Here is a 12420-nt window from a genome sequence, read left to right as displayed (position 1 = left end):
AACTCTGAAGCACAATCTTTTTGCAAGAAATGAAACAAACGAAAAAGCGACAATTCCTAATGCAGAAAGAGCATTGGATGAACCATCAACTTCAGGATTTGTAAACATCTAAGGGACACGGATGTGTTCTGTCAGCGAAAAGAATTGTTGTAAATATGCATGTGTGTGTCTCTTGTGAATGTTGAGAGCACGATGAATGTACAGGTCCCACTTAGGAGAAAACTGAAGACTTTGTATGCCCAAATTGTGTTCAGTACTTATATTCTTTATTGTGGGCCGTATTACCTGTCACAGCAGGATATAAGGCCCAGTGACACGATGTTAATTTTCATTCCTCACAACATTTATTTGTCTATTTGAATATTTATTTGAAGTAAAATATTATAGGGTAACGTCTCCATTTCAAGGAAAGAACGTTCTATTTCTTAGGTGGGCTTTATTACCCCCGGTTACCTTATTTTTTATGCGTCCCACTAATAGTGCCACCTATTGAGAACTAGCGAAACTATTTTGAAGTTTGTCGATTTGTTTTATCTTTGATTCTGAATTATCCCGTGGTTTGAAAGTTAATTATTGAAGGTCAGGTATCTTTGAACGCCAGTGTACAAGAAATTTAAAAAATCCGTGCAGTTATTTGTCAACAATGTGACGCTGAAACGTGTGTTCAGGTTACTGCCCAGCGACAGTCCTGATGTATTTTTATATTTGTGATGATGATTGGTTAATTAATATTAACTCGGCACACTCACAATCATAAAAATTTCCAGACTCTAGACATCCAGGGAATTCTTCGAGCCGGGAATCGAACCCGGGACCTCCTGATCTGGAAGCCAGAATGCTGACCAACAGACCACGGAGGCAGTCAAAAGGTCTCACTTAAGAAAAAACTGAAGACTTTGTATGCCCAAATTGTGGTCAATACTTGTATTCTTTATTGTGGGCCTTATTATCTGTCACAGCAGGATATAAGGCCCAGTGACATGATGTTAATTTTCATTGCTCACAGCATTTATGTGTCTGTTTGAATATTTATTTGAAGTAAAATATTATAGGGTAACTATAAAAGTATGCTATTCCATTATTTAAAAATTACTAAACGTCTCCATTTCAAAGGAAGAACGTTCTATTCCTTAGGCGGGCCTTATTACCCCCGGTTACCTTATTTTTATGCGTCCCATTAATAGTGCCACCTATTGAGAACTAGCGAAACTATTTTGAAGTTTGTCAATTTGTTTTATCTTTGATTCTGAATTATCCCGTGGTTTGAAAGTTAATTATTGAAGGACAGATATCTTTGAACGCCAGTATACAAGAAATGCGAAAATCCGTGCAGAGTTGAAAAGGTATGATTAAGTTACAAAGTCAGTCTGACTACAGAGTTTCCTTAATCATATTATGAAAAGCCTCGAAAACAGAGAAAATCATTACTAGAAAATAGGAACTTAGAGAGTTTTCAGCAGCAGCGAACTTCGCCTAATTCTGCAGTCTCAGAAAGCTCAGCAGAGTCACGTATCACTGCCGCTTGGGGAAAGAACAAAACAATTACACATACGGATGAAGACGCGCGTGACATTTCATAGACTTCCGTCGCGTTCTCTGCAGCAAATCAAATCGCCAGCACGGAGCGTCTAACAACTCTAATAGGATTTCACTTCTGAACTGTATCCGTCTTTGGCTGCACCTAGCGCTAGCAATATCGGTCACCTATTATGGCGAAGTGCATCAACATCGGTTAAAAACGCAGTAATCATAGATTACGAAACGACGGTTAAACAGTAACCGTGGTTAAAATGAAATTTCTGTGCACTGTTCATAATCACCGATTACTTAAACATGGTTAGTTGGAATCTCATTTAACCAGCCTAAACTCTAATTATGATGATACACTGTTTCTACAAAATGACTAAGGGAAAGTATCATAGCCTTCTTCAGTTACAAGCCGGAGCCATACGTCGGCAACACTGTAATTAACTGTCAACCGGAGGCCTACTATCCAGAACACGTGTTTGTGCTAATGCCGATTTTCAATGTAAATAAATGTAACAATATAAGTGTGTGTCGAGGGAATTATGTTCGCGGTCGTACCAAACGTTGATTGTTGATGTATTATAAATTACGTGCGTGTTGGCGATAAAAACAAGACAATAAATGAAAATATGGCTGCGGTCTTTAGCAATTTTTACGTTTAGCTTATTTAAATCCAATTTTAATCCACTTTAATTATTACAGAAGAAAATAATTAAAATATGTCTTCATAAATCTATTGATTTTCCATCTCAAAAATTGTTTTTATAATTTTAAGTACCTAAAATAAAACAAGTTTATTATATTGCATTAATAAAATTCATACATGAAAATCGAAATAATTTTGAATTGCATTCTCATAGTTATGAAACAAAAGGTATGAATTCTTTAAGATTGTTTGAACCAAAATGCAACACTGTTACAGTATTTAATCATAGTAGTAATTTACGCCCAAGAATATGTAACAAATTTATATTTAATTATCCTAATCTTGTCAATTCTAATAGTTCTAGTATTAAATTAAAAAAGTTATGTATGGATTTTATAAAAATTGAAAAATTGTAAATTTAAAATCATATATTCTTATTGCGTAGTAGACGTAAGACAAATTGTATTATATAGTTCTTAATTTCAATTAAGGAATTCGCCCCTGAGCACGAGTTCTACCCTTTCAGGGCCGAGCTAATGTTTTTCTGTTTATATTATACTAGTGGCTTGTGCAGCAAATGCTGCTGCAAACTAAGTTCGTTAGACGTTCAAATAAACATTTTTCAGATTTATTTTCAATGAAGAATACTAATTGTCTTTTTGATAGTTATTTGCTTCCATAACAATGAAACATACTCCCTCTGAATGGATATTTCTTAGGCCAAATACTTTTTCTTGAACCTACTCAACTTCAGTTTTTGAGTTTCAACGCGAAAACACAAATATCAATGTCAGGACGATAGCAGTAGCTATTTCAGGTCATTGTGGATTGTAGGCAAAAGTTAAAAAAATGTCAGGTTTGCTAAGCTTTCGAACAACAGCATTTTCGTATAGCTGCTGCATGTAGAACTTGAAATGTAGAGCATAAAATCATTTTATCCTACTAAGAGATCTTGCTGAAATGATCTGGAGACTACAAAATTTTCTAGGCCTCTTATTTTATCAGTAAGTAATACCTTTTTATCTTTCCTTAGGAACTGTAATTTTTGCGCTCTCTCGAGCCAATACTGAAGGCAATGACACATATCAATATCTACACTACACCGCCATTACTTACTTACTTACTTACTGGCTTTTAAGGAACCCGGAGGTTCATTGCCGCCCTCACATAAGCCCGCCACTGGTCCCTATCCTGAGCTACACCGCCATTAAGTATATGAAAAAGACCCAACCCCACTGGTTTAATAATTATAAAAATATTTGATTTTTAATAACAATATTATTATCTTACTTAAGTTTTGTAGTTATATATAGCAGTCACTCAGTAAATTATAGAAATGAAGATCTAAATTAAGATATTCTCTACATTTACTTACATAACCTCAAAACGTTTCACTTTCATGTCATCAATATAGCATCAATATTATGTACAATTAATGAAGAATAGACGCATCATGATATTAACTATAATAATATTTAATTTCTAATTGTAATAATGTCATCAAACCACCTCAAGTTTCGTAGGTTTGAATATCCAATACACAGCTGTACTCAGAAAATTATACACTGCAGAATCAGTTTTTGATAACAAATTGAATTGAGCTCTAAATATGTCGGCAATCCTGCAGGTCATGGCCTTCGTGTAATAGCCTATTGTTTATTGTAGTGTGTGTTTTGTTCTGAAATTCAATCAAGTCGGCCGTGATTCCATAAAATTAGTTCTCAAAACTGACAACAGATGGATTTTGTAAAATAGGAAAATTATGTAGGAAAATTGACATTTCACTGAAAACTACTACTTTTCCGAAAAACTTTGGATGCCATGCATGAAAATGAGGGGTCACACATTAAAATCCGTTCAGCCGTTTTCCCGTAATTTCCATAACCAGTTCAAATTATATATATATATATATATATATATATATATATATATATATATATATATATACTAGTGGCTTGTGCAGCAAATGTTGCAAACTAAGTTCATTAGACGTTCAAATAAACATTTTTCAGATTTATTTTCAATGAAGAATACCAGACATTCGGAAAGTTATTTGCTCCCATAATAATGAAAGATAGTCTCTCTCGAGCCAATACTGAAGAGAACCACGTATATAAATATCTACACCACACCGCCATTAAATATATGAAAAGGACCCAACCCCACTTGATTATTAACTATAAAAATATTTTATTTTTAATAACAATATTATCTTATGTAAGTTTTATAGCTTTCAGTAACATATACTACATATATTATATAACCGCCACTCAGTAAATTATATAGAAATCAAAATCTAATTTAAGTTATTCTCTACATCTACTCATATATAGCATTAATATGTATAATTAATGAAAAATAGTCACATCACGGCATTAACTACAATAATATTTCATTTCTAATAGTAATAATGTCATCAAGTTTTGTAGTTTTTAATATCCAATACACAGCTGTACGCAGAAAATTACACACCACAGAATCGAACCTGTAAATTATTTTTAGTAAGTTAAGTTTTTAATAACCAATTTAATTTGAGCTCTAAATATCTCAGCATTCTTGCATATCATGGCCTTCGTGTAATATTGTTTACTGTAGTGTGTGTTTTGTTTTATTCTGAAATGCAACACGGCCGACTTGATGCTCGCTTCGCTTCTCCTGAATGCAATTAGCTAGTTCTCAAAACTGACGATAGATGGATTTTGGAAAATAGGAAAATTATGTAGGAAAATTGACATTTAACTGAAAACTACTATTTTTCCGAAAAACTTTGGGTTCCAAGCTTCAAAATGAGGGGCCATTTATTAAAATCCGTTCAGCCGTTTTCCCGTAATTTCCATTACCAGTTCAAATTATTTATATATATATATATATATGTATATATATATATATATATATATATATAGATTTTATGTTAAAATTATTATCAAAATAAATAAATAAGTAAATAAGTTAATAACTAAATAAGTAAATAAATAAATAGCAGTAGAATGTAGTTGTGTAAGTAGGAGTATATTATATACTAAATCCGTAATTTTTGTAAATAAACATAAGACGAGCAAAGCAGTAATAATAAAGCAGTACATAAATACTTGAGCATACATTAAATAATAGATTTTAGTGATAAATAAATTTAATTAATCGACTAGCATTAAACATATAGCCTATTACAGCGTGATTAGCAGACACGTTCTCACCTGTGAGACTGCTGTCCCCGTGAACTGAATTAATACAGACTGGTCACATCCGTCATAACTCAGTGACATTGCAATTAGAAAGGGTTCTAGTTCATCGAAGTGACATACGGCTTTCATGGAGGCCACGTAAAAATACTCGTGTTCGATTTTATGAAACACCAATTCAACATCTTTTTACTATTGCAGTAGTAGCGATATAAACAGAAAACACCAATATTATGCAAGAAAAACATTATTTAAGTTTCTTAGGGAAATTATGATTATTTTTAAGTAAATGTTATGGTGGAGTGTTATGTGGTGGTCCGTCTCTTTCTGTAAGTTATAGCTAACTATTAGAAGGATTTTTTTTAAATTTATTTATTGGTCGACCAGCAAACTTGCTATACAGACCACTGTTAAATTATGGAATATCCCATACAGAATATCATGATGAGGTTGGCTGTAAAGGCTCCTCTAATTAAATTTATTTTTAAATTAATAAATTAATCATTTTAGAAAAACTTTCGAAAACATATAATTTGAAAATTTCAACAAAAAAAAAAAAAAAACAAGGTTTTAGCATTCTCTGGGTCAAATTCCATCAGATCAAAAATAGTTGTAGATAATCATATATTAGAACAAGTTAACTCTTTTGATTATTTAGGTTGCAACCTCTCTCACATTTCCCCTAAGGATTTTGACAATAAAATGGGTAAATATCAGCAACTCGTAAGCACTACTAAAAGAACACTGTTGAAGAAGTTAGAACTGAGACTGTTTTAAAATTCTACAAAACACTAATCGTACCAACATTATTATATGGTTCTGAAACATGGACACTCACCTCACAGCAGATCAGAAGACTAGAAGCAGCAGATCAGAAGACTAGGGGTGGTATTCATAGACATTTCGCAGCACGCGCTACGAGCGTACTAAGCTAGCTCCGGCTATCCACTGGTTACTTGTACAGAATTCAAATCATATCCTATCGCTAACACTAGTTTATGAATACGAAAAACGCTGATCATCCACCGGAAGCCCGCGCTAAAAATGTCTATGAATACGGCCCTAGAAGACTAGAAGCAGACTTAAGGCCACTAGCAGGTTATACACTTCTTGATCACCAAAGAAACGAGGACATTCACAACATATTAAAAATACAAAACATAACTACAATTTTAGATACATACAGAAGAAATTGGTACGACCATGTGATCAGATGGCCTCAGAAAGAATACCACAAAATATCCTAAACTACACACCAAGAGGAAGGAGAAACATCGGCAGACCGAAGAAGCGTTGGAGGGACCAGCTGAATCCAGGAGATGGAACAGGCCCAACGGCCTAATCCGAAGAGCATTTGATGATGATCATTTTTGTGAACTATGAGAATATATAGGGGACACCGGGGCGGGACGGGGTACCTAGTGATTGAAGTAAAGTTTGGAGGTGTAAATGGTAAGATAGGAATACGAAACATGAGGTATGTTTTATTTAAACATTTTATCACAAATAGAACGCACAAAAGAAACAATATTTCACAGTTCTCATTAATGAAATATGAAAAAAAGAAAAAGGTGCGTCTTATCCCGTTCCGCCCCGTGTACGGGGCGGAATGGGATGCTCTCAATTCTCCTTTAATTTACACTTTGCACGTCTCACAAATCAGAACGAAATCATCGTCATCACTTTCTGTACCAGCACACGAGTTATGAGCCCATTGCTTGCACTTTACACATGACACCCACCCCTCATTTGACGTGGAATAAAGCTCGTTGCAGTAGAAACATTCTGTGTCTTCATCTTTTTCTTCTGCAGTTTTCCTTACCTTCTTCGGTTTAGGCCTAGATTGTTTTTCTGAGTTTCCTATCTTTTCTTGGTCTAACAGTTTCCTTTTCACTTTAGTCTGTTTCACTTCTTTGGTTTTTTGTGCTTCTTGCAGTTGTGCTTTGTAGGGGCTGGAAGTGAGAATTGCTGTTTTCCCTCTTTTTCTTGCTACCCTCCTCTGACCAATTTTCACTTTTGGGACCGGCATAGCATTTTCCGGGGAAAGGGAAGGGAAACTGGAATTAAGTGAATTAGGCTTATGTGTGGGGGTATCTGGCATCTCTGAACACAGAGGTTCCGGTTCATCCACCGAAGTCGTCAATTCAACAGGCCGAACTGAGGAGGGAACGATTGGGATATCGTTTGCTCTTTCGGTTTCCAGAATTTCTTGATTCATAGCAGGTAACGCTCTGTCAGCAATCGGAATATCAGTCGTTGCTGCCGGTAGAAAATCATCATCGGAGAAGACATGCATGTTTGTTGGCCAGATGCCTGTCTTTTCGAACCCTTTTAGCGCAGTGCTCATGTTCGCAGCGTTTATGAAAGCCTGTCCGAAGAGAGTTGAAACTTGCCATAAGGTGACTACTTTTCCTGGGTTCGATCTTAACCATCTTCTCACCTCATCCTCGTAATATAAGCTCAAAGGTCTCATAAATGCCACGTCCAGCGGCTGGAGCCGATGGGAGCAATGAGGAGGAAAACACAGTAAAATAACACCGTTGTTGCGAGCTAGATCAATAACATCCAAGCTCTTTGTGTGTGAAGCATGACCGTCTAGAAGAAGAAGCACAGGTCTTTCCTTTTTGGCGTTAGAAAATGCAATGAATTTCTTCAGCCACTTCAGAAATAGATCGGCTGTCATCCATCCAGAATCATTAACTTCGGCCCAGCCTCCTGAAGGTAAACCAACTTCAAATTCCTGTTGTTTCCGTTTCCTAGGGTAGATTAACATGGGAGGCATAAAATTTCCAGCCGCCGAACAACAAATTTCAACAGTCACTGTGTTGCCACGTTCTGCTGATGTTAACACACCAACCTGACGCTGCCCCTTTGTTGCGATAATTTTAGAATGCTGTTTAGGTACCACGGTCATGCCAGTTTCATCACAGTTATAGATTTGTGCCCCTGTTAATTTATTTTCATCAATGACATGTGCCAACAACGCAAAAAATTGAGACACTGCAACCTTGTTGAAGCCCATTGCTCGCGCTCCCGATGTGCCTTCTGGTTTTCTCATGCTTAAATCAGGGTGACGAGCCATGAATCCTAGACCCCAATCTTCTCCTGCCATTCCCGCATTCTTATTGAAAGGATGCTTGCAACCGTTTCTCTCTGCCAGCTGGTATGCCAACCTACGGAATTCTTTCATTGTTATACCAAAAAGTCTCTTTTGCATATCCTTTAGGTATTGTGCAAGTTCAAGTTCTTGCTCTGTATTGAACACACACTGAAATTTTCCTAATGTTTTATCAACTGTCGCCATTGGATTTTCCTTTTTCTTTTTCACATAACGTTCCAAAGTTGTTGAAGGCACGTTGAACTGTTCTGATGCTTTTTTGTATCCCATTTTCCCACTAATTACAGAATCAACGGCTTCTTCCATGCTTTCTGCGGACCATTGTTGCCTTTCTGTCTTTTTTAAATAAGTCCGTACCATCTGCACACAGAAGAAACAATATGCAACACGTTAAAGTAGGAAAGAATAAATGTGATAAGCGAAGATTGACCTGAACCCCGTTCCGCCCCAAGAACACTTATTGAAAGAATATCACATCGTTATCACGTATCATACGCTTTTCTCTATTGTAATGTGAAAATAATGTAGTTGAAAGCATGCTGAATTTAATAGAAAGAGTGGTTAATTCTTAAAAATACAGCTCAACTTATCTTACCTTGGCTAAACACTTGCGAAATGTTACAGCAGCACTCAAATTTCCGCAACTCTACTGAGATCTCAAAGCAAACAACTTACAATAACATTCCAACCTCACTGAACAAAGCACAGCAGCCTACTGAAGGACACTAGAACGTTACAGGTGATTGCCGAGCCTCTGGTGGGAAATAGACGCACTATCCCGTTCTACCCCGGTATCCCGTCCCGCCCCGGTGTCCCCTACTTGATAAGATATGATGATAATTTTCTGTGTTATTGTGAATAAATTTATGAAAAGTCGTCTGTTTCGCTACGAAAGATGTCTTGAGGTAGTTTCCTTTTAAATTTAGATGGCTGACAAGATCTTGCTTCAATGTTGTATGTCACAGCTTCACGAACGCCAGGAAGTTTGTTAAAGAAAGATTTTGACATTGAATGGATGTACTGTTCTAGTGGAATAATTCCCAATTCTTGATGCAGCTGCTGATTTCTTACAAACCACGGGATTATTGGAAGGATTGTGTTAATATTATGTAAGAAAGTCTCAAATATAGCAGCCAGATTGGAAATGGGGATGGAGAGAAGTAGGGGAACAATATTAGTTAGAAAAATTAAATTTTTGGGTAGAGGAAGAAGAAAATGATATCCTGAAAGATGTTTAAGATAGCTACAAACGACGAAAACTAAGTCCAATTGTATAAAAGAATTAAAAAATAATGTGAACAGTTTAGGACTAAATTGGTTATGGCAAGAAATTGGTATAGGAGAGATTCGGGTAGTATCGGACATCGCGTAATATCGGACAGTGCGTTTCTTTCATCTACCACCATATGTTAGTGCCTGAATGACATGGTTACGTTTTTCTATGCGACATCACAGAAACGTAACCATGTCAATCAGGTACTATCATCGTGTGGTAGATGAAAGAAACTCACTGTCCGATATTACCCGATGTCCGATACTATCCGACTGTCCCCTAAGTTTGATAGGTAAAATTATAATGGAGAGTTGTAACGAAATAGTGGGACAGGAAATGTTTAGCAGTTTAAATGGTTTAAAATCATTAATAGATTACAAAGAAATGAAATACAGTACGGAATTTTGGGAAAAGAACCAATCAAGAGACTAGTGAACCACTTTGTGTGGAGTGTGGTACTGTGCGGGACAGAAACATCGACATTGCGACGAAATGAAGAGAAACGACTGAAAGCATTTGAAATGTGAATATGGAGAAAAATGAAAAATGAAAAATGAAATGTGAAATGTAGGAAGTAAGAAATGAAGCTGTGCTAGAAAGAGTGCGTGGAGAAAGAATGATGCTGAAACTGATCAAGAAGAGAAAAAGAAACTGGTTTGGTCACTGGCTAAGAAGAAATGCCTACTGATGGATGTACTGGAAGGAATGGTGAACAGAAGAATAGTTCGAGGCAGAATAAAATATCAGGTGATAGACAACAATAAGATAAATGGATAGTATCCAGAGACTAATAGGAAGACGGAAAAAAGAGAAGATTTGAGAATACTCGGTGTGCAATGGAGAACTGACCTGCTCTTGGGCAGAAAATTATGAATGAATGAATGAATGAATGAATATATCTGCAAGCCCTGGTCACATAGGTATATAACAGATTGGCCATCTCCATGTTAAAAACGGTAGTATGTGAAAGAGGATCGCCACCGTCGATTGGGAACGGCTGCTAGATGGAAGTGTAGTTGCTCCATGCAATTCAAATGAGAGTTACAACGTGACTTCTTTTGCAGCAGCTAGATGGCAGCATAGTGACATTGATAAAAGTTGTTGCTGTCAAAGCCTATAAGGCTGAGCAATATGTTATACAGAGTGTTTCATAATTCCTATTACAAACTTCTAGGGGTTGTAGAAGGGAGTAAGTAGATAAGGCTTTGATTAGGAACCCATGTCCGGAAACGTATCCTTTCGATGCAAAATAAGCTTGAAGATCGATTCGATTTAAAACCTCCTGCTTCACGGTACGCAAACAAAATGGGCTGAGGGCGACGTCTGCAGTCCCCTGATATCGTGTGTCTTCTGTTTACAGTCAGTTCATTCTGCAGAACTGATTGTAAACAGAAGACACACGATATTAGAGGAGTGAAAAAGAAATTTGTTTGCGTATCGTGAAGCGGAAGATTTTATATCGAATCGATCTTCAAACTTATTTTGCATCGAAACGATACATTTCCGGTCGTGGGTTCCTAATGAAAACTTAGTCCCCTCTACAACACCTAGAAGTTTGTAATATGAATTATGAAACACCCTGTATATATGATCAGGGCTACAAGGCAGTTCATATCCTTCCTGTAGGACTGCACATACTGTTAGATGTCCTTAGATGATTGACAAATTAAAAAAAAATAATCCTGTCTCTATTAACTGTAATATTGCGAAATTGAGGCTTAAATAAAAGATAAAGCCTCTTTCCGGCTCAACAAGTTGACGAAAATCGTTGAGCAGACGAGCATGTCACATGACAGGTTAGGCATTCACAAAAGTTGTCAACTCAACTTGTCTTGCCTCGTTCCATTGTTTTCTAATGTAACATTCAAAGTAAACTGTCACTTTTCTATGACTGATACGGACAACTAATTTCTTTTTATTTGTCTGTGTGTTGTAGTTTGAGGGAAGTTTCAACATGAGATAATAATTTAGCAAAACAATAGAGCATCGATTATCCGAAACAATTGGGGTCGAGGGGGTGTTCGGATAATTGATTTTTCGGATAACCGATCATTTACAAAAACAAATTGTACCGGTGTCATAGGTGCAGTACGAAACAAAGAAACACTGATATTAAACACGAAATTGTACATTCAGTATATATTTTTTATCACACGTCTTACAAATAACACAGAAAACTGACTAGCCTAGTTTGACAAGTTCAAAATGGCCATTAAAGTAGGCCTATAATTTAGGAAAAGAAGTCCAATTTTTTTTTTGTTTCAAAGTCGAGACTCGTCTTTTTTGCAGCCAAATCTCGCAAACAACGTTAGCGAAACTTCTACATGGCTCGCGCGCAAATTTGAATTTGCAAACTGGAACGCTTTCGGTTAACCGATGTTTCGGTTGATGATATTCGGATAATCGATACTCTACTGTAGTTATTTACGATGCAAGTGTTAAAATAAAATTTTAGTTTGCTTGTAGGGGTATTTTGGAAAATGAGGTGGTAAAAAGTTTGTGAAATAACAGAGAGAGAGAAATGATTACCCAGAGAAAAGCTCGTTACAACGTGAACTTTGTTGAGTGTAAATTCATTCACGACCAGGCCGGGGATCGAACCGATTCCGTTTTTTTATGGAAAATAGGCGAATTAGTACTGTATTACAGATGCATCTCTTACTTACAAATGGCTTTT

At 36.2% G+C, this 12420-nt stretch overlaps 1 protein-coding gene and 1 long non-coding RNA gene across 2 annotated transcripts in view; one reads left to right on the top strand and one right to left on the bottom strand.

Annotated features, from left to right (window-relative positions):
* Positions 1-12420, top strand: part of LOC138704646 (uncharacterized) — a 1589272-nt gene that overhangs the window by 616817 nt on the left and 960035 nt on the right. The window lies entirely within an intron of this gene.
* LOC138704291 (uncharacterized) lies at positions 6876-9167 on the bottom strand. The gene is made up of 2 exons (XM_069832156.1): positions 9066-9167; positions 6876-8830 (listed from the first exon to the last, which is right to left on the bottom strand). Exon 2 carries the CDS (start codon positions 8828-8830, stop codon positions 6989-6991), a length of 1842 nt encoding a protein of 613 aa, XP_069688257.1. The 5' UTR covers positions 9066-9167; the 3' UTR covers positions 6876-6988.

Source organism: Periplaneta americana, chromosome 8, assembly GCF_040183065.1.
Source record: "Periplaneta americana isolate PAMFEO1 chromosome 8, P.americana_PAMFEO1_priV1, whole genome shotgun sequence".
Lineage (NCBI taxonomy): Eukaryota > Metazoa > Arthropoda > Insecta > Blattodea > Blattidae > Periplaneta > Periplaneta americana.
This window is presented reverse-complemented; position numbering and strand designations above follow the sequence as displayed.

What these genes read in the sequence shown, in the direction of transcription:
- LOC138704291 (XM_069832156.1), bottom strand. Translation starts at nt 8,830, where the DNA reads ATGGTACGGACTTATTTAAAAAAGACAGAAAGGCAACAATGGTCCGCA.